Genomic DNA, 19,241 nt, shown 5'->3' with positions numbered 1-19,241 from the left:
CCAACCTCAAAGCATAAGGAATTAAAGGAGTTCCGAGCTTCAATCATTTGAAGCAGTTGCATTGTGGTCAACCAATAGATGTCTACTCCGCTTTCATTACTATCCACAATTCCCGTTAGTTCTAGGTTATAGGAATTAATAGAGAAAATAAATGGATTTTTTGTCATATGTAATCTTTTCACTTTTATTGTGGGATTTCATGGGAATTTAATGAAAAAAATCACTTGTAATGTGAAAAAAGAGGTTTGAAATGGATTATCCCTACAGGAAGAGTCGCAGGAAGCGAATTGTCTACTTTATTCATGTCTATAGGTTCCTGAAAAGTTTATCGAAACTTGCCATACATCCTTTGTGAATCGATGCATTCCTGGATTTTCTTTGAACACTATTTTGGTGCATTAGCTCTTCTCTAATTCCATTATTCGCTCGTAGCCATGTCGATTAACATGCACTTCGTTGTTATTCAACTCAAAGTGATTGCCTCCCCTGAGTCCAGTGAACTCGTCCGGACTTTCCCCCCGAAGAAATGGCCTCATCACGTGGACGAGAACGTCTGAAAGAACGTCAGGCGAATGGACGTCATTTCGTGTTCGGCTCGAGCACCCCAAGAGATCTTAGTCATATGAATAAGGTAGGCTCTGTGTTATTGGCAGAAATTCGCTGAGAACTCGTCCCGGGCGCCCAACGTAATCCGGCGCCGTGCGTGTGCGCCTAATTTACAGCAGGCGATCCGCGCTCGCGACTGCTCCCCGGAGGCTCATTTTGACTTTTAGTTACTACCTCCGACCAGCATTCACTAGCCACTCCAAGTGGATTAATCTGGCCCCATTTCGAATTACAATGAGCTCGACGTTTGTTGTTCTAGGGCGTAGTAGTCGGATAGTTATCCACACAGCTGCGCATTACATGCAAAAAATCTTCAATAGACGTTTTTTGATGGAAGTACCCAATAAAACTTACCGTTTCTGCGGATGACATATGCGATACCTTCCGCACTTTGAATAATTGTATGCGTTCGAATGCGCTATACTTCCGTAAACCTCATAACCATAAAGAAAATCCGGCCGCGGAGCTCGATGATCAGTACTACATTAGAGAAAGAGAAAAATGGGAAAGATTGCTCGAACACAATGATCCTGGTATAGAAGAAAGGCTTAACGGATTCTTTCACTTCAGATTCCAACCAAATTCCGTAGCTATGACGCAAAAGTGCGGATCACTAGAGAAGGGCCGGGACTCAGAGAGTACATGGAGAAGGCAAGATCACTTACTAGGGAAGGTAAGCTTCTGCCGGGAAATCCTCCAACTTTTTTTGATTATTTATAAGTACATTGTTGTTTTTGTCCATTTATTTCTCATTTGACGTTGTGTCGGATAATCTTCACTCTTCCACAAAGCCATCATCATCATTATTTTAATTGAAGACGAGATTAGAAGAGGCAATTGTATTGAGCACACAGGGATGTTACGCACGGGGATGTTTCGCGCGTATGGATAACTCACTCAAACCTTAACGAACTTAACGAACACTAAAAATTGTCTACTTCAAAGGGTTTTTTTTTCAAAATTACGATGCCACTATAAATGCACAAAATGATATTTAGTACATACACTTCCTGAACGTCATACGTATGTGAACTATCACTCCAACAAAATTAGAATTTTTTTCAGCGCTACCAATTAGGTTGAAAATATATCGGCCATGAAAAAAACCAAGGTAAAATTTATGAATGTTCCCAGAAACATTCTGAGCAAAACTAATTGCTTTATGCTAAGTTCTAATTTTTCGTTAACTAATTTCTGGCTTAAGTTTTTATTGTTGTGTGCATCTACTTGTTAAAATTGCTTTTTTCAATGTCTGGCTTTGGATTTGCTGGTTTAACAAAAATTATTGATTAATCGATCTGTTTAAAAAAAAACAATGAAATGCATGTTTGACTGAGCATAGCTGCGACAATTAAATTTCCGTGAAATTTTGGACAAAAAACTTTCTTAAGGCTTTTCAGCTTGCTTTCAGGATCTTTTCAGCTTTCTTCTTCTTTTCCCACAAATTCCACCAACCTTTCTATAACACATCTTCCGCGTGTTGTTCATTTATATAACACCTGTTTTCAAATATAACGTATAACAATTTCGTATTACGATTTTTCAAAGTTACAATGCTCAAAAACTGTGCCGAAATACACGTACATAGATTTCACGCTCAGCGATAGTAGATACGCATTTGCTACCATAGAAACCGGAAGAAAAAAGAACCGGAATCCTGTCAAAAAAAAATTCCAAACTAATATGCCCCAAGTTTCTGAAGTTCTCGCTATCAAATTCATGCATTCCCTGTTTTCTGACATTCTTTCCAGGGATTTTAGATCCAGAGATCACCAAGAGACTCCAAAACTCGCAGGATTTTTTTAGAAATCATAAAAAGCATATATTTACGGAACCAATCTGTCATTGAGGAAAAATTCCAGGCATGAAAATGAAATGGAAACCTGTTTCTGACGACTGACTGATGATTATCAATAAAATGACATCGTAAATACAGTAAATCGTAAATACAAAAGTAAGAAAGTTTTAGAAAGTATGAATGTTTAAAAAATCGTCAATTTCCCCCAGAGAAAAAAGATTCATTTCATTCAATTTTTGAAATTTTTTGCACTCAAAGATAGTAAAATTTCTATTGGGATTTCGCTGCAAAGGAAGTGTTCAATTTTCCCGGTGAAAAGAAGCATTACAAATTTGTATTTGTTTATATATTTGATAATATAATGATAAACTAGTTTTCAGTATTTTTCTTCTCCACACGTTCGTTTTTTCTATCAAAATTATCGACAATAGTGGGACTAATAAAGATAAACGAAAAGATAAATAATCAACTAACATCAACTCAATAAGATAAATGAAAAAAAATAGTACTAACTGAACATTGTTGATACACTAATAAATCCGCCTTCTTCTTCAAAAAAAAATTCGCGTAAAATGTTGAGTTTTGTGTTCACTCGAAAAATAATGCAGTGCTGAGAAACGAAATTCTTTCTTAATCCTTATTTGTCCTCCATTTCTAGCACTTGATGTGTTTCTTAGCAACCTCACAGGCTTTCTCCAACTTATGGTCAGCACTTTCTGGCTCCAGCAGTTCCGTGAGGGATGGATGACGTTGGATCTGTGTTGGATTAAACTCTCCCACTAAACAAAAAGTAGCGGGATTTATTGGTTTTGTCTTCGCTTTCACTAAATGAGGAAATTCTTAATCCCTTTTTCTTGTCCCCTATTAATAAGTGCTCCGCGATGTGATGACTTACACTTGCTCAATGAACGTGCAAAGCAAATTGATTCCACGGTAGGAGACTGCACGCTGCGCGCGTCTATGCGTGCGCTGCGACACACATATCCTGAAAAAGATACTCGTAATTGCTGAATACTACTATCCCACCGAAGAAAGTGTGACTGAGACCTCGTGAGCGTCGATATCTCAAATAAAAACGATGAAAGTACAACACCATGAGAATGGATGTTGCTGGAATTTTGTGGATTGGATTACGATCTTCTAACGTGAGCTGAAAAAACCTAGTAGGCGTGCGAAATCTTTGCCTCCAGCGTCAACTAACAGCTCCACGAAGGGACGCATTGAAAGGCACAGATCCATAGGACTTTCTGGGGATTTTAACAAGAATAAAATAAATATAAATATGTAAAAAGTACTCCGCTAAAAAATGGCATAAAAAGATAAAGTGCAGAGCGTGATCAATTCCTATGAGGATTCGCCCACGACGATGAGTCCGGTCAGTGTTTTTTTAATCATCCCAAACAAGTCTGGCAACAATTTATTGACCCCGTGGAGATGAAAGCCTGGTTGGGACTAAGGCAGACTCGAACCTACGATCGATCGGAGGATGAACCTACTATCCTCTTACCGACTGCCCTACATCCATTCTGACAAAAAAGGAGTAAAAAACTGGACATAGAGTGAGCTATTCCCATACCCACCACTTCTCGACAATGAGGCCCTTGAGTTCCGGTCCAGAATATCTCATATCCATAGTATTTCAGTCCCGACGGATATGCGTCGACATGCTTACTAAATATATCTGCCAATTTCTCTCCGAGCCCACTTTAGCGAATAGGCGATTTATAATGTTATTCTTATCTTATTTTCTTGGAGCAACCTAGAACGGCCTGCGTATATTTCAGTAAGAAAAAAGAAACTGAAATTGAGAATTTCTCTCTGGATTTAAATTGGTGGAAATTGACGGAGCCCCAGCGGGAAATTGAATATTTTCTTCCACTCATTCTAAAATTAATAATATTAGTTTAAGAACTGAGAACTGCGTAGAACTAGAAAAAAAGGATAAAAAAGGAGATAAAGGTCAGGACTTCTCAAAGAAGTCTTCAAAAACTCATAATCACGTACTTTTTTTCACATTTTTTCTGTAGCTACGTACACATTCTCCTATGATGGAATGCGAATTAAATCAACTATCACCACAGTAAACCTTTTCTGCTTTATTTTTTTTTTCAAAAACGTTTCAGGACCGCCCGGTCAGCGGGGAACGGTGCTTCAAAGTAAAACATGTTAAATCGCTCACTGCTTTTGTGTTGTTTACACAGCTTTTCATATTTTTTTCGCTTTTATCCTTGGCATGACAATCATTATGGAAATTGCTTTTGTGTGCGTGTGACGCAGATCCATTTGAAAGTGGTCGCAAACAAATTTAAACGCTTTTTTTAAAGGAGAGACTTGCAGGTCCCATTATAGCGGTGGCTCGTTCTGGATTCCCTTAGGAAAAAGACAAACATATGGGAAGCTGAAGTAGTAAATAAACAGCTTTTTATGGGAGTTGTCCATCATTTCTCTCATATTTTTTCGGGATCTTCTGACATGTTGTCACACTAGGAGAAATTCCTCGAAAATCTGTTACTCCGCACATTTTGTGTCATTTTTGAGACAACAAATATTCTCTGCCTTATTTGGAATCTTTCCCTCTCTGGCTTTTGATTTACCTTTTCAACAACGAGATCCAGAAGAAATAGAATTGGTTCGTGTGGGATGTTCTATGATGTCCGTAAAAATGTTCGTCACTCGTTTCTGGTGCTGAATCGATTAGAGACAGCCCTTCCAGTCTAAATAGAAGGTGCGCAATAATGTTGTTAGGGGACATTGTGTGCAGAAAATTACGTGCTATCAACTGAGGGCAACTGAGAAACCGACGCTTCGAGGAGGCACCTTTCTGCTATGTTTTCTAAACAGTTGCTAATCCTTGAAGGGATACGGAGTAGAAGAAGTGAATTCGGTGCAAGTTGATACCTAACTCGTTTTCCTGGCTGCGAATAGAGCAAATACTCTAATAATTTAATCAGTAAGGTGATGCTATTGCCTGACACAATCCACGGGATCTTCGCCGAAGCGCGTCGCCTGGAATCACTTCATTCGTCGCTCTCTGTTCCATAACATCAGCTCGTAACATCCTCTTCTCGCGTTGGATCCGGGAATTGTGTGCCATCGTGACTCAACGGATCTGTGCTGCTAAAAACTCCACGGTCTCTTGAAAGATTGGGCCTACCAAGTTATCGGCTCTGGTGTATGCAGTACTGAACGATTTTTTTGCACTAACAATATAATAATAATGTTAAATGATTATTATTACATACTACTGTTATGTAGGGTGGGTGTAGGAGAAAATGTCTGGTATTAATCAATCCGTTTGGGATGCGCCCCCACGTTCACTTCAATTCAGAATCGTTTGTGATTCACGAACGTGCGTCTAGCCTCTAGAATGACCTGTGGGACTGGCCGATACGTCCGGTCAGTGTGTTTTTTTTTGTCCTCCCAGAAGAGTCTGGCTCATATTTATCAACCCCGAAAGGATGGAAGGCCTTGGCTCGCACTAGAGCGATTTCGAATTATTGATCGACCATGAAACCACAGCGAAAGCTCTTACCGAGTGCACTACACTCGCCCTGTAATAATGGTAATACAGTAATATATCTATATTATTTTATAACAATGTAATATAGTAGGAAATAATAAAATAAATATAATATGTGTACACATGCATAACAGTAATAAAGTGTCTGGCGTTAATCAATCCGCTTGGGATGCGCCCCCACGTTCACTTCAATTCAGAATCGTTTGAGGTTTACGAACGTGTAACTGGCCCAAACAATGGCTTGCGGGGGCTAGCCGATGTGCCAAGTCAGTGTTTTTATCCTCCCGGACACGTCTGGTGCCAATTTATCGACCTCGGAGGGATGAAAGGCTTGGTGAGCACTAGAGCGGATTCGAACCTCCGATCGATCATGCAGGAAGCGGAACCTCTAACCGCTACACTACACCCGCCCTACATAACAGTAGTATGTAATAATAATTCTTCTCCATGTAATGAAGCAGATTATATCGTCCATCCGCTCTAAAGGATAGCTAAGAAAGGAAACGTCAATCATTACCCTATAGTTCGTCGAAATGAAGATGGTACAGGATGACAGCGAAGAACCAGATGACAAGATGACAGCAAAGAACCATAACCCTCAGTTCTTGGCTCAAGTTCGAAAGAGTAGCTTGAAATAATCTGAGGGACTCTGCGCAAACAACGGGCGCTCTTCTTTCCTGTTCTTTTTTTTAAATGAGGGATACGATGTTGATAGTGCCCATAGGCTTCCATTATCTTACGAACGACCATCTATCCGTTTTTACCGTTTATTCTCGACCGCACTATGTTCAACCGGGCATTCAACCGCTACGCGTCTTCGATTGGCCCATTCCACGGGGACGAGGTAGCAGCAGGAACATGGAGTCGTAACCGCAATCCCTGCACAATATCCGATATTTTGAAATCTAATTTTTGAAAAATTGCCGTCATATTCCCTAATCTTGAAATCAATGACAACAGATGCAACTACATTGTCTGCATCTATTTTTTTTCAGCGTTTTATCGACCAGATTTTGGTGAAATTTTATTTGTCGTTTGACGTTTCGACAAACTCGTTTTTATCGAAGGCCTGAAATAGTTCGAGGTTTTTGAGGTTATCTGCATCTCATCACACTCTTCCCCTCACCTTGGAGACATGGTTCTAGGTAGCTTACACAACTATTCCCAAATACTTACACGGTCCACTATGTACCAGACAGTTTCTAGTATTAGTGGACGAAATTACTGTACTAGAAACAGTATTCCAACTGTGCGTTGTCGAATCCGGATAGATGTGTAGTCGGGTTAAAACAACATGAAACGCTGTGCAGTTCGTAAGCGACTGTGCTTGGAATCGAGGTGGGATAGCGGTTGGAATGGAATGGTGTGGAACCTACTATAGTCGAGAAAACCACGCCATGCAATACGATTTCAAAGGAAAATAATGACTATAATGATAATAGGTACACACATACATATATGAAATAGAAATACACGTGGCCTGAATAATACACGCTGGATCTGCGCAGCGAGTGTTCAAAACCACTCGAACATCCCTTTCATCCATCCTGTACCGACAAATTAGTGCCAGACTCGTATCTGAGGATGAAGACCTTCGGCTGGTCCCAAGTTTGTCCCACACATTTCGTTGCTGAGGCTGCACATGTGTAATCAACTCCACAGTTTACCTTTACTGTATCCAATTTTTAATTCGCATCAGGAGCTTGGGATTACGGTCACTCGTGGTCGCATGTGGCAGATTCACTTCGTTCACTTGACCACATGACACGGCTCAAACACCTATTTCTAGCCAATTTAAAGGCATCACCCCATGAATCTGAGGTGGTACCGATTTTAGGTGCAGTATTCTTATACGGGATAGTAGATTATGGAAAAGGGTGATTCCGTCCATTTTTCCCTAATTGCTGTAAAAAACGGCCCGGAAGATACGTCTTCCTGCGTTCCGGCGCACTATTTTCCACAGGGAGTTCGATTGGAGCGCGCCAGCCTTGTGCATGCGCCGCATCTTCCGGGCCGTTTTTTATGGCAATTAGGAAGAAATGGACGGAATCACTCCCTCTCCATAATCTATTATGCCGTATACGAATACTCCACCTGAAATCTGCACCACCTCAGATTCGTGATGCTTTTAAATAATTCAAATTAATTATGAATTGCGAAGTGAATTTCTTTCTACATCAACACATATGATCAAGCAATACTTGCTGCTAAAGCAGTGGCATCTTCCTACCGTTACTCGTTTCTCTGCAGACGTTGATAAAAATTAATTTTTCGCAAACAGTGCCCCGCCCTTAATAACATTATTAACATCCATCCCTGATATCTGTCAATAAACACCACTTTCATAATCATTCATTCAATTTTTTTCATTTTAGTTTAGTTCGAACCTAAGAAGTTCTTCTCGATGTCAGTTTTCTTCTCGTTAGTTCATCTAAGCAATACACTATCGTCTCGACTGCCATCCGAAGGAATCCGTCGTGCTTCGAAGAAGTGAATCCCCGGAGTAAAATTTATAACATCACAACGGCTTTGGAGGCAAGAAGTACACTCAGAGATTTTGCCTTATGTGCATTTTTCGTTCTTTTTTCAAGGCAACTACAAATCCGCTTTGCGCATTCGTTAGCGTTGGTTAGGGAGGGCCGCAATCCGTCGCGCACGACTTTTTCTTTTCCTTTCCCAAGCAGTGTCTATCCATCTTTCAGTAATGCTTCTTCGATATGTCAGTCTGGAGTTCTTTCAGTTAATCATTGTTTCATGGATCTGGTTGAGGAGCGTTTCTATTGACAGAGTGCAACGTTCTTGAAGCAATGTTCGTGAGAAGTTGTCATCGCTTTAATTCAGATACAAGAGCTTGGAAAGCGTCTCTAAGACCATAAAAGTTCCCCCAAAACCCGGGAGGGAGTAAAATCGTAAAGCGCGGATATGTAGAGCAAATACCGGAAACGTTTGCTTCCCCGCAAGCACTCAAACATTACGTGCTATGAAACGACCTCCACATATCCAGAAAGACAGCGAAAAATGCACTCGTTGCCAAAAATTCACGTTTTTTCTTGGAGTGCCTATTCGCAAAATAACCTCTCAATCACAAGATTTGAGTTTCAAAATAGGAGTAATCGAAGGCTAAGAAACAGATTAGGTATCGTTGAAGAGTTGAGGAATTCAGTTGTTTTTTTTTTCCTAACGGAAGAAGAATGTGCTGCATTAGGAGAGCAGAAAGGGGAGGAGCCACAAAAATCCACGGATGACGTTATTTTGTGACAGAACGTTGCACTAAACCTTATCCTCTATCACTTTGAGTGACCTAATCGAGGAACACTGAGACTTTGTGGAAAAAGCTGACCATACAGGTTAGGTGAGGTCGCTAATCTCATCCTGCTCACAACTCAGTTCACCACCGAAAGATTAACTGCGCTGAGTTAACAACCACAACCGAATACGCGGCGACTAGTCCTCATTCTGCTTGCGCGCCGTTTGTCATTTTTCTTGGATGCCTCAAAGGATTACAGCAGCGCTATGCTTCCATAGAAAAAACGTATCTGACGTGATTGGTAGCGCGTTAGGTGTCTTTTTGAATGTTCAAGTGATTTATAATGCTGCTCCGCAGTATTGAATAAATAAGTAAATATAAATTATGAAATTTTGAAGAACAACTGACTTAAAGTATATAAAATAAATACCATTTCTTAAAGCATTTCAACTGCTGTACTCGAATTCGAACCCTATGAAAATATGCACTAGTCCTTCAGTCCAGGCCCTCTGCAAAATGTCCTCTATTTCCTGCAGATATTCAGCGCTCTCATACGATACACTAATCCACAATACTTATTACATAATGGCTCTCAATCTTCTCTAGTGGAAATTATTGAAAATTCTCGAACTTCCCTTCTCCAAAAATGCCAAAGCCAAATGACTCTTGTAATTCTAAAGAAAACAAAATAAATCCTCTAAACGGCTCTCTTTTCAGCTCTCACCTGACCAACGGTCATCTATGTTCATTATGTTGTTCGCTTCAAAACTACTATATTTTTAAGACTTTCCAGAATTTCAAATTCCTAAAGAACTCACTTTTGGGGTGAGTGGGAGGCCGACTTAAAGACTCTAGAGAATCCAGAGTTGCCAAGCATTAACCATAGAACTGTGCCTTGTTTCAGAAAAAAAAAACTCCGGGAAAATAATTTCTGCTCATCCAGATCGAAAAAAAAATTTACTTAGGAGAAAAGAATCTGCTTTGAATCCGTTTATCCGCACGGTGTAGTCGCAGAAGTTCTGTGAGCTCACTAGAAAAACACATAGTTGTGGTTTTCATTTTTTTTCTCTTTAACTTTGTCAAGAATTCAATGCGATTCCACTTACCATAATCCCGCCGTCTCATATAACATGGAATTTAGGTTCAGTTGCCAGGACTACCATGTGCACGTAGGTGGCTCTTTACGTTTTTTGTCGCTCTCCACGCCAATCTATGAATTCCTTACTGGATCAAAGGCATGAAAGATAGCGTTATAAACCTCACCTTCAAGGGATTTTCAGAAGGCTGGAGGGGGAATTATTGGTTGAAAAGAATGGAAAAGAGATAAGAAGGTCCATTCCTTTGCTGAGGGATAATCATGCGCATCTCAATATAATTAGTAATTTTACTGTTAATTATGACTAGATGGACAGATTTAGTGCAGTGAAAAAAAAGTTACGCGCCTTCTGCTCGGTCGATCGGTTCGAAACGAAGCAAGTTAGCTGAGCCAAGTTTTTCATTCTACCTTTATGGTCGATAAATTGGTTCCGAACCTCCCTTAGGGGATACGAGAACATCCTGAAGGGATTAATGAAATCAAGAGGATCAAGAGATCAATTAAATCAAGCACTCTCTATACTCCTTTCTTTAGTACTAGTCGTTTGTTGTTTATTATTGCTAATGAATGTTACATAAGAGTTACCGTAACGGTCGCTACCGTCTACATAAATCTCACCTTCGTTGATGAGACAATTAAGCCACATCTTCGTCGCACTATTCTAGGCAGTACGTAAGTACGCACATTGTACGCAGTGCACAGTACCTATAATTTGTGCTAGTGTAATTCGTAAACTGAGTCTACCAAAGAAAAGAGTTCCCAGAAAGTCCCAGTCCACTATTCTACTAGAAATACCAGGTAGCTTTTTTCCTGAAAGAAACTAGGAATACATTGAATTTCTAGTGAGAAAATGCTATATACCGGCACTTGGGCTCTCGTGAGACTCATTTACAACGACTCAAATCCTGGAGATGGAGAACGAACGGTGGAAAAAATATTTTGAGATAAATTGTTCCACTCAGTTTTGCACTCTGCCTGACACATAAATCCAGAGTACACTAGTTTTCCAAGCGAATCAATTGATTTCAGGCTCGACGGATGCTAGACATTGGGCGTTTGGTTCGTCGACACCGCGGGATCTCGCTCACATGACCGCAATATCCACAGCGCAGAGAGTCTACGATGCAAAATCACCGAAAAAAAGCACCACATCACCGGAATTCGTCACTCCCGTACATAAACGAAGCACCACTGGTATGAGAAAATCTATTTTCACGAAAATTGTGAAAATCAGAATCTGAGATGGCAAAAGAATTTTTGCCTCTTAACTCAATTCTAAAAAAAAATAGGTAAATGCATTAAGTAAACGAAATATGACAATATACGCCCAGTTATTTTTACTGCGCAGTTAAGCTAAAATATTTCAATTTATTTTGCCCAACGCGTAATCGGTTACGTACACGGCAGCGCAGTTTTCAAATACGCATAACCGATCCACGAGAACATTGCTGTATAGCAGTAAGTGGGTGGATTCTATCCGTGGGGTCCCACCACGCAGATGTCTACTGCGTATCTGTCGAAGGGGCGGGGGAGGAGAGAGAAACTGGAAAGAGACTCCCGCTGTTCAGAATCCTCTGCTCAGGTAGCTGCGGTGCATCGCTTCCGCAAACCACGATCGCGCTATACTCAAGGAAGTCTAAATGTGGCGATTGGTGTCACTAAGTGTTTCGTAGGGAAATTCGATCCCCAGGCCAGTTTCCCACGCCGTTAGTTGGACAATTACTGGAGATTGGGAGTTGTTCTCCACCTCACGGTCTTCACTCTAACCCTATATTTTCATTGAAGAGATCAGTTTCGTTGTGTGGTGCTTTTAAAAAAGCTATCAATTATAAGAATTCGTATTTAGCCTCGATCAATAATTAGAGAAATTCAGCCTGGCAACTTCTCAGGTGCACCCTATGCAAATCAATATTTCCCAATGTCCGCAGCCCTAGTGGCTGGTAATCCCGTCTTACCCCTTAAAAGTTTTTTTTTGCTCATCTTTTCCCGGAAGTGCACGATTGTTCTGCCATTTAGTCATCACTTAGAAAATATTCTGAAGTGTTTGTCGTTTTCTCAGTAGTCAAAGGAACATTGCATCAACATCCCTCAAACATATTAAGGAGAAGCGGCTCGTCTGAGTAGTTTCGAGGATTTTTCAAGCAGCGCCACGCAGAGAATAATGTTATGGACGCAACCATTTAAGAACTCTTCATGTTTAGCCATCAGAAATCCATTTGTTCCCCTTAGAATTTTGCAACACATTTTCCGGGAATTTTAATGCGATAAGTCCAAGAAACAGGAATTGCGCGTGCATTCAAGTGTGGAACACAGCATGGGGCTTGCAATGACGTCTGCTGTGATCCGGCAGTCGCCACTTTTTTCCCGTGAACGCTTTTCAGAGCATTTTCAGGCGCAAACTGGAGATTTTGCTAGGCTTCACACTTCAATAGGTCTAAACCTGGTAAACTTTGCATTTTCTTCTTGCTTCTTACAGAAATCTCTACTTCAATTTTTTCTCCCCTTACATCTTTTCTTTGTTCAGAGGCAAAATCAAATGTCTTCGTTTAGCAAATTGTTTTTCTTTTTTTCGAGGATTTTTCTGTGGAAAAGAATGGAAGAAGAAAGTTTGGATTCTACTCCAACTAGAACTTATAACGAAAAGACTGACAATTACGATTGACATGTAACTAATTTTTTTCTTGCTCACAAAACACCGAAATCATCTCTCAGAGGAGAGAACGCAAAAGAGTTAAGAGCCGAATGAACATAAATTAAAATCAGCTCAACAAAAAAAAATACAATTTTTCAGTGAGTACAGTGTGATTGAAAGTTGGTTGCACTCGCTCATTCAAAAGTTTTTTTTTTTTGAAATTGTGATGGTGATAGTGACTTAGCCGAAACGAAGAGTTTAGTTAAACTTGCAAGTAGAAGAACATTTCGGTCCTCTGAGAAGATTTAGAGGCGTCACCCCACGAATCTGGAGTGGTACGGGGTTGTAGATTATGGGAAGGAGGGTGATTCCGTTCGTTTCTTCCTAATTGCCGTAGAAAACGGCCCGGAAGATACGGCTTCAGGCGTTCCGGTGCACTATTTTCTACAAGGAGTTCGATTGGAGCGCGCCAGCCATGTGCGGCGCCGCATCTTCCTGGCCGTTTTTTACGGCAATTAGGAAGAAATGGACTGAATCGCCCCCTCTCATCATCGAAATGTCAGGCTGCTAAGCAAAATAGAACGGATTAGCCCAACAATGCATAAATTATAGTACAGCAGGCACGGTAATTCTTCGCCAAAAAAAGAAAAAAACGCGAATCCGCGTTTTTTTTTCGTTTTTTTTTTCTTCATAACTCGCCTCAATTTGATCTCTATCATTATATCTGGGCGATTTGTGAGGGTGTGCTCTACCGATTGAGCTCTCGTAAAAATCGCAGAATCTATTGCTAAAAAATTTTCTGAAAATATAACCTGTGGCTACATACTAGCACGGTTAGTTCCCGGATAATTGCGCCCTAAGGATACATGATTTTTGGCATGAATAAAATGTTTAAAACATAAGGGAGGTAGTTGTGAACATTTTCATACCAATCACAGTTCTATAGTTCCAAAGTTTCGGAAATGTTCAAAATTTGATGAAACCACCACTTTCGACTAAAAACCAGATCGACTTCGTTGTTGAGGAGGCATTTTTCGCCTAAAATCCGGACTGAAAACCGCGTTTTCATCACCAGACGTACAATTGCATAGGAGAAGCTGTTCTGGAAGCAACACAGTATTTTTTTCGGAATTTCCATGCCCATCTACACAGAAGAACATTACTTAAACTTCAACTACACCAGAATTCATCGAAAACACAGAATTTCTAAAAATGCAATGTGCTATCGATATGAGGATGACTCAGCTGTCAGTTAAATAAAATTGTTAGTTGATGTCATTTAACTGATGTCACCAAGTTTTTTTTTAATTTAATTAATTTTAATTTTGGCTTTATAATTCAGTTTTCCTAATTTTAAGCCCCTCAACCAATCCAAAGGCCAGCAGCACCAGCGACACCATCGAAACGACTGGATGAAGACGTTTCGTCGGAACCCGATTTTGTTCAGGTATCATTTGAAATGTATTTCGGGTGGAGCTGGAGCTTCTCTCGTGAAATATTCTTATGAAAAACAAATGTGTAGATCTCAAAACTACCACTGCCCTTAGTATTTGAGGGAATTGCTTCTTTTTCGCAGCACAAAGTCCTCTTCATCCACATTTTCTTGTTCTGTCCATTTTTATTCTCATTTCATAGTTGCCATTTGAAATTCAACATTTTTTTTCTCTCTCGAAACAGTCCTATAAATTAATTAAGCGTTCTGTTGCATTTCCAGAGATCTCCATAGAACAGGTGTTGTTTGTTGGTGCAACAGAGTATTGTATACAAAAATCTGCTAGGAATTCTAATCCCAAACTCCGCAAAAGCTTTAAAATTCCTCATAGTCATCGAGGAATTAATTCCTCGCCACGTCTAACGTAAATCGCAGCCTAGATCATATTGTGAAGTTTTTCACCCCCTTTTCGGCTGATTTTACCAACAACAGTTACAATTCAGGATAGAGAAGAGTTCATCGCAGATCTGCGGAAGAAAAAAGCAGCAGCCGCAGCAGCAACAAAGAAGAAACAGGAACAAGAAAAGAAAATGAATGGGAAAGTGAACTCAACGGTTAAAATCGGTAAATTTTCAGCATATTTTATGGCTAGAAGTTACACATTTATTAAAATAATCAAGTAAAAATAGTTTTCTAGCGATTTTTAGCTTCTCCCCAATTTCTTGCGCTTGACACCATCCATGATCGATTCGCTAGATATTTTGTGCAGTGCTCCAAAGGACCGAGTAAACTGAAGAGATACGTCGAGCCATTCGGCTGCTAAACTTTCTAAGTGAAGAACATCCTAGCGAAATCCTTGGGGGACCAGGCGAACGCTCCATCGCTCCGTTCCGAGCTGCGCGAGTGTCCTTGAAGTTTTCGAGCTTGACATAACGCCGCTTATTCTCGCGTAATATGTCGCAATGAAGTGCCGCCGCCGTTCCTCCACTCCATTTTTGACAACCACCATCAGCCACCCTTGGGGACCCTCCGAATGTGCGGCCCATTTGGCTGCTCATTCCTGAACGCTCCCAATCTATGTTGTTTACAACGTCTATAATACTATAAATAATGGTGAAATCGATTCTAGAAAAGTCGAAAACAAACGAGATGAGCAAATCGGCTAAGATGGACGAGCCTCCACAATACACGCACGCATCCGGTTCGTCCTTTTTTGTATTTTTGCTTTGTTTTTTGTTCTCCATTCGACTAAGAATTGCCTAATGATGTAAACAGGAAGATCTGCAGCTTTTCGCTTCAGCTCTGAAAACAGGGATTTATTTCTATGTGGCCAATTTAGCATTGACTGCAATTGATATTAAATGAGATAATTCAAATAATTCTGACTTAGTTGTTTTGTTTTTGACGAAATCCTTCCACATTTTAGGTCACTTTTTGGTGAGAGTTTCCTCTTCGTGCTTTCTCACATCCGACTTCATGTCTAACATAAGAACAATTTTCCTTTTCTTTTTGATCTCACTACTTTTCTGGACGAAGAAATGAAAACTAACTACATCGTTCGCATACATTTACTCCTCCATTATACGCATTCCCATTTCTTTTCTTTAGTAAATCGAATTTACATTGTTACTGTTTAACCTTTTTCGGTTCTCCGAGTCATTCTCAAGATTCTGACCTTTATAACTGACTAATTCTGCTATCCGGGAATTTCGACGAATGTCTCCGGTCGGGACCAGTTCAGGACCAAACGCTTCTCCAAAAACAGCTCAAAATCGTTCTTCTTCGTGCGATTTTTGGAACATTTTTGTTTTTTGGTTGATCGAACTTTTTTTTGGAACGGGACGTTTTCCACGCTTTTATAACACTTTTCATCACTTCACTTTCGTATGTCACACCGCCTGAGGTCACAGGGATTTATGCTTGCGTGAGATTCAGGAGGCGCTTATTCGGAATTATCGCTTTAGTATCGCGCTTTTGATGTTAACTTTCTTCTTGAATGAAGTCGAAGTTGCGAGAAACGTAGGTGGATTTAGGATCTAAGGATAAGTGTAGCCTGTGAATCCTCAGGGAGTTCTTAATTTTCAAAGTCAGGTATTTCCAAAAAAACCTTTGAGCGAGCAGTGTGGTTGAGGTGGCTGCTGGGGTGACTTGGATCGGAGGATCGAGCTGAGTGAAGCTAGCCAGGGTCCCAAATCGATAAGAACCGTTCGTTCCACCGCTCCGCTTCGAATACGCCCGACCGTTCACGCTGCACTAAACTTCATGTCATTTTGACCAGACTATAACATCCAGTCTTAGCGTTAAAGATTATTTACCGTAGCGTTAAAGAACTGAAATATTCCGAAACAAATATTATAATGTCCATGAATTAAAAAATGCGACCTTGGGAATGGTACAGGCGTAGATATGGTTCGGCATTTGCGCCATTTCTCACGAGATCGTCACCATTTACGTAATCAAGGTGATTTTGCAAGCTGCGTGAGGGAAAACGGGACCTCTGCGCTCCATTTACCACACGAACTCCGATTCTTTAGTGTGCTATCTGAGAAAAATGCTCGTGAAGTTACGTTATTATTCCAAGCGCAGCATGTGTGCCCCTTTTAAGCCACTATTTTCATTTTTCACCAAGAATGGTGATCGTTGCCAGCTGATGAATGCATTTCATGCCGACATGCATGCTGGGGATCTCTAGAAGTTTTTAATTGGAAGCGTACTTCTGTCGCTGAGATCGCTGAGCAGTCGATCAACCTATAATTAATTAAAAATAAGTACAATTTTCCTTCTCTTTTTGATCTTACTACTTTTCTGGACGAATTAGTTGACAATTGGATTGATGACTACATTCCAACCCTACCCTTACTTTGAGTGAGAACAGTTCTCTTCAATGGTTCTTCTTTTGCGACCGATTCAGTCACGTGCCTCCTTCTAGGAGTATGATAACAATACGTATGGACTGGTCCTAACGACTTTAAGCTTCTATCGACTGCGGTAAGTGGTTGCGCTCGAAGTGGCGCGGTGGGACCTTACTCATTTCTGAAGTATGGTTGAAGCAAGCGAGCGTCCCACCGCCAACGCAACCGATTACGCGATTGCACCAGGCTTTGTAGGACATTTTGACCCTGCTGCAGATGACATATAGTCGCAGCCGAATATGTTCAACCGCATTGGCGCGCGACGCAGCCGCAACGCGTATTCTTTTCCTCCTTGATGCACGCACTCCCACTCCTCTTTGTTCTGCCTCAACCTCAATTGTGAGTTGAGAACGTTCGGCAACGTTTCATGTAGAATAACACTTCCAAGGTCTATAAAGTACCCATAAAACGAATTTTCGTTCCCTTTATGCACTTCAAAACTTTCGATTTCTGAAGAAATTTCAACAATGACAACGAAAATGATTTTAGCACTGGTCCGTGCAAATGCTGCCCTTTGTTTCGATTTTGAGGTCATCTAGTTCAGCTCAACTCCGGAAGATTTCAGAACTCGCTTCGGAGGTACGTAGCACCGAGCGGGTTCCTCATAATCTCCATGAGGAAGAAAGCGCTACTGCTCAAGAACACATAGTGCGAGGCATGAAAGATCAGGTAAATTTCATTCTTCATAGGAAATTCGTAGGATTACACGAGGAAAACGTTCGAGCAATGCATTCCCACGAAGAGACGTTGTACGTGTAATTTGTCAAAGGGTACTGCGCGTCGCTGTCTTTTTTGAAACGGGAGAAAAGTGGGACGAATCACCAGCCATTCAAATATGTTCTTTCAGATTGTCGTTTCGGAACTAACGGAAGCGACGCCGGACAAGGAGATTGTGATCGACAAGGATGGAACAGAGAAACTTGAGAAGGTTGTCAAAACAAGGACAAATGAGATCCTCAAAAAGGTTGAAGATGTCTCGGCGGACGTTGCAAAAGATCTCAAAGAATTTGCGAAAGACGTGAAGACAGCGACCGAAACTAACATTGACACAACTGTAAAAGACGCACAAAAAACTGTAGAAAAAACTGTCGATAACGTCCGTGAGGAAGTAGGAAAGAAGACCGCCGAAATAACATCGGGAGCCTCTGATCTCGTATCACGAATAGGATCCACTGTTACAAGTGCTTTAACTAAAGCCGAAGATGTTGTGGATAAGGCTCAAGAGGAGATTCTTGGAAACACCGAAAAGCCCCGTGACACCGACGAGAAAACACTAACAATTAGTGGTTAATGGTACGAGATACTTATCCATATTCATCCAATTTATGCTAGTATTTTTATTAGTATCTTTGCTAGTGTAAATATCAACTGATTTCTGATGACGCATTGATTTTTTTGTTTTGTGATTGTGCGTAATTGTTCAACGGTAGTGTCACCTGTCGTTGTAAATTATTCCTCAAAAAATCGTTGTTGTCAAACAAACGGATCGCAAACGTTGACTAAGTATATGTTATGTGACGATCTAATAAAATTACTTTTTTATGTGCTTGAACTCACCTTCATAGTTTTTTTTTCTGATTAGTATAAAATATTCCAATAATGTTCTGGAAAAATAACACATAAACACATATCGTTGTGTCCATTACGCGAAAAGACTTTTATACTGTATAGAAACTTCTAGAAAAGAAACAGAAAAAGAAACTTTAGTTCATTCGAATCACCAACAACAATGACATAAATCTCACGTACCAATCAAAAATCCTACGACAATATCATTGAAAGCTGAGGCAACGGAGTTACACTTGAAACATTGGCTACTTGAGATTCAGATACCCCCACAAGTAGTAATTAACTAGAATGCAACCTGTGGATTTTTGAAACAAGAAATTTAAAAAATATATAAATAAAATAAAATAAGTACATTCTTATATATAAATATATAAAAATATATAATACATGTGTGAGTTGTTGGAATACGGTAATCCGAAAAATAAAAAA

General features: G+C 40.3%; 1 protein-coding gene across 1 annotated transcript; it reads left to right on the top strand.

The window, feature by feature from the left end:
- Nucleotides 1–526: 526 nt before the first annotated feature.
- RB195_011180 (uncharacterized protein) lies at nt 527–18,534 on the top strand (the record flags this gene model as incomplete). Its single annotated transcript, XM_064192495.1, has 8 exons — nt 527–631; nt 1,177–1,279; nt 11,297–11,461; nt 14,258–14,346; nt 14,835–14,955; nt 15,461–15,532; nt 17,809–17,912; nt 18,091–18,534. The coding sequence occupies 8 exons, from the start codon at nt 527–529 to the stop codon at nt 18,532–18,534; spliced, it is 1,203 nt and encodes a 400-aa protein (XP_064050078.1).
- Between the last annotated feature and the right edge of the window lie 707 nt (nt 18,535–19,241).

This window comes from Necator americanus, chromosome III (assembly GCF_031761385.1).
Source record: "Necator americanus strain Aroian chromosome III, whole genome shotgun sequence".
NCBI classification, from domain to species: domain Eukaryota; kingdom Metazoa; phylum Nematoda; class Chromadorea; order Rhabditida; family Ancylostomatidae; genus Necator; species Necator americanus.
This window is presented reverse-complemented; position numbering and strand designations above follow the sequence as displayed.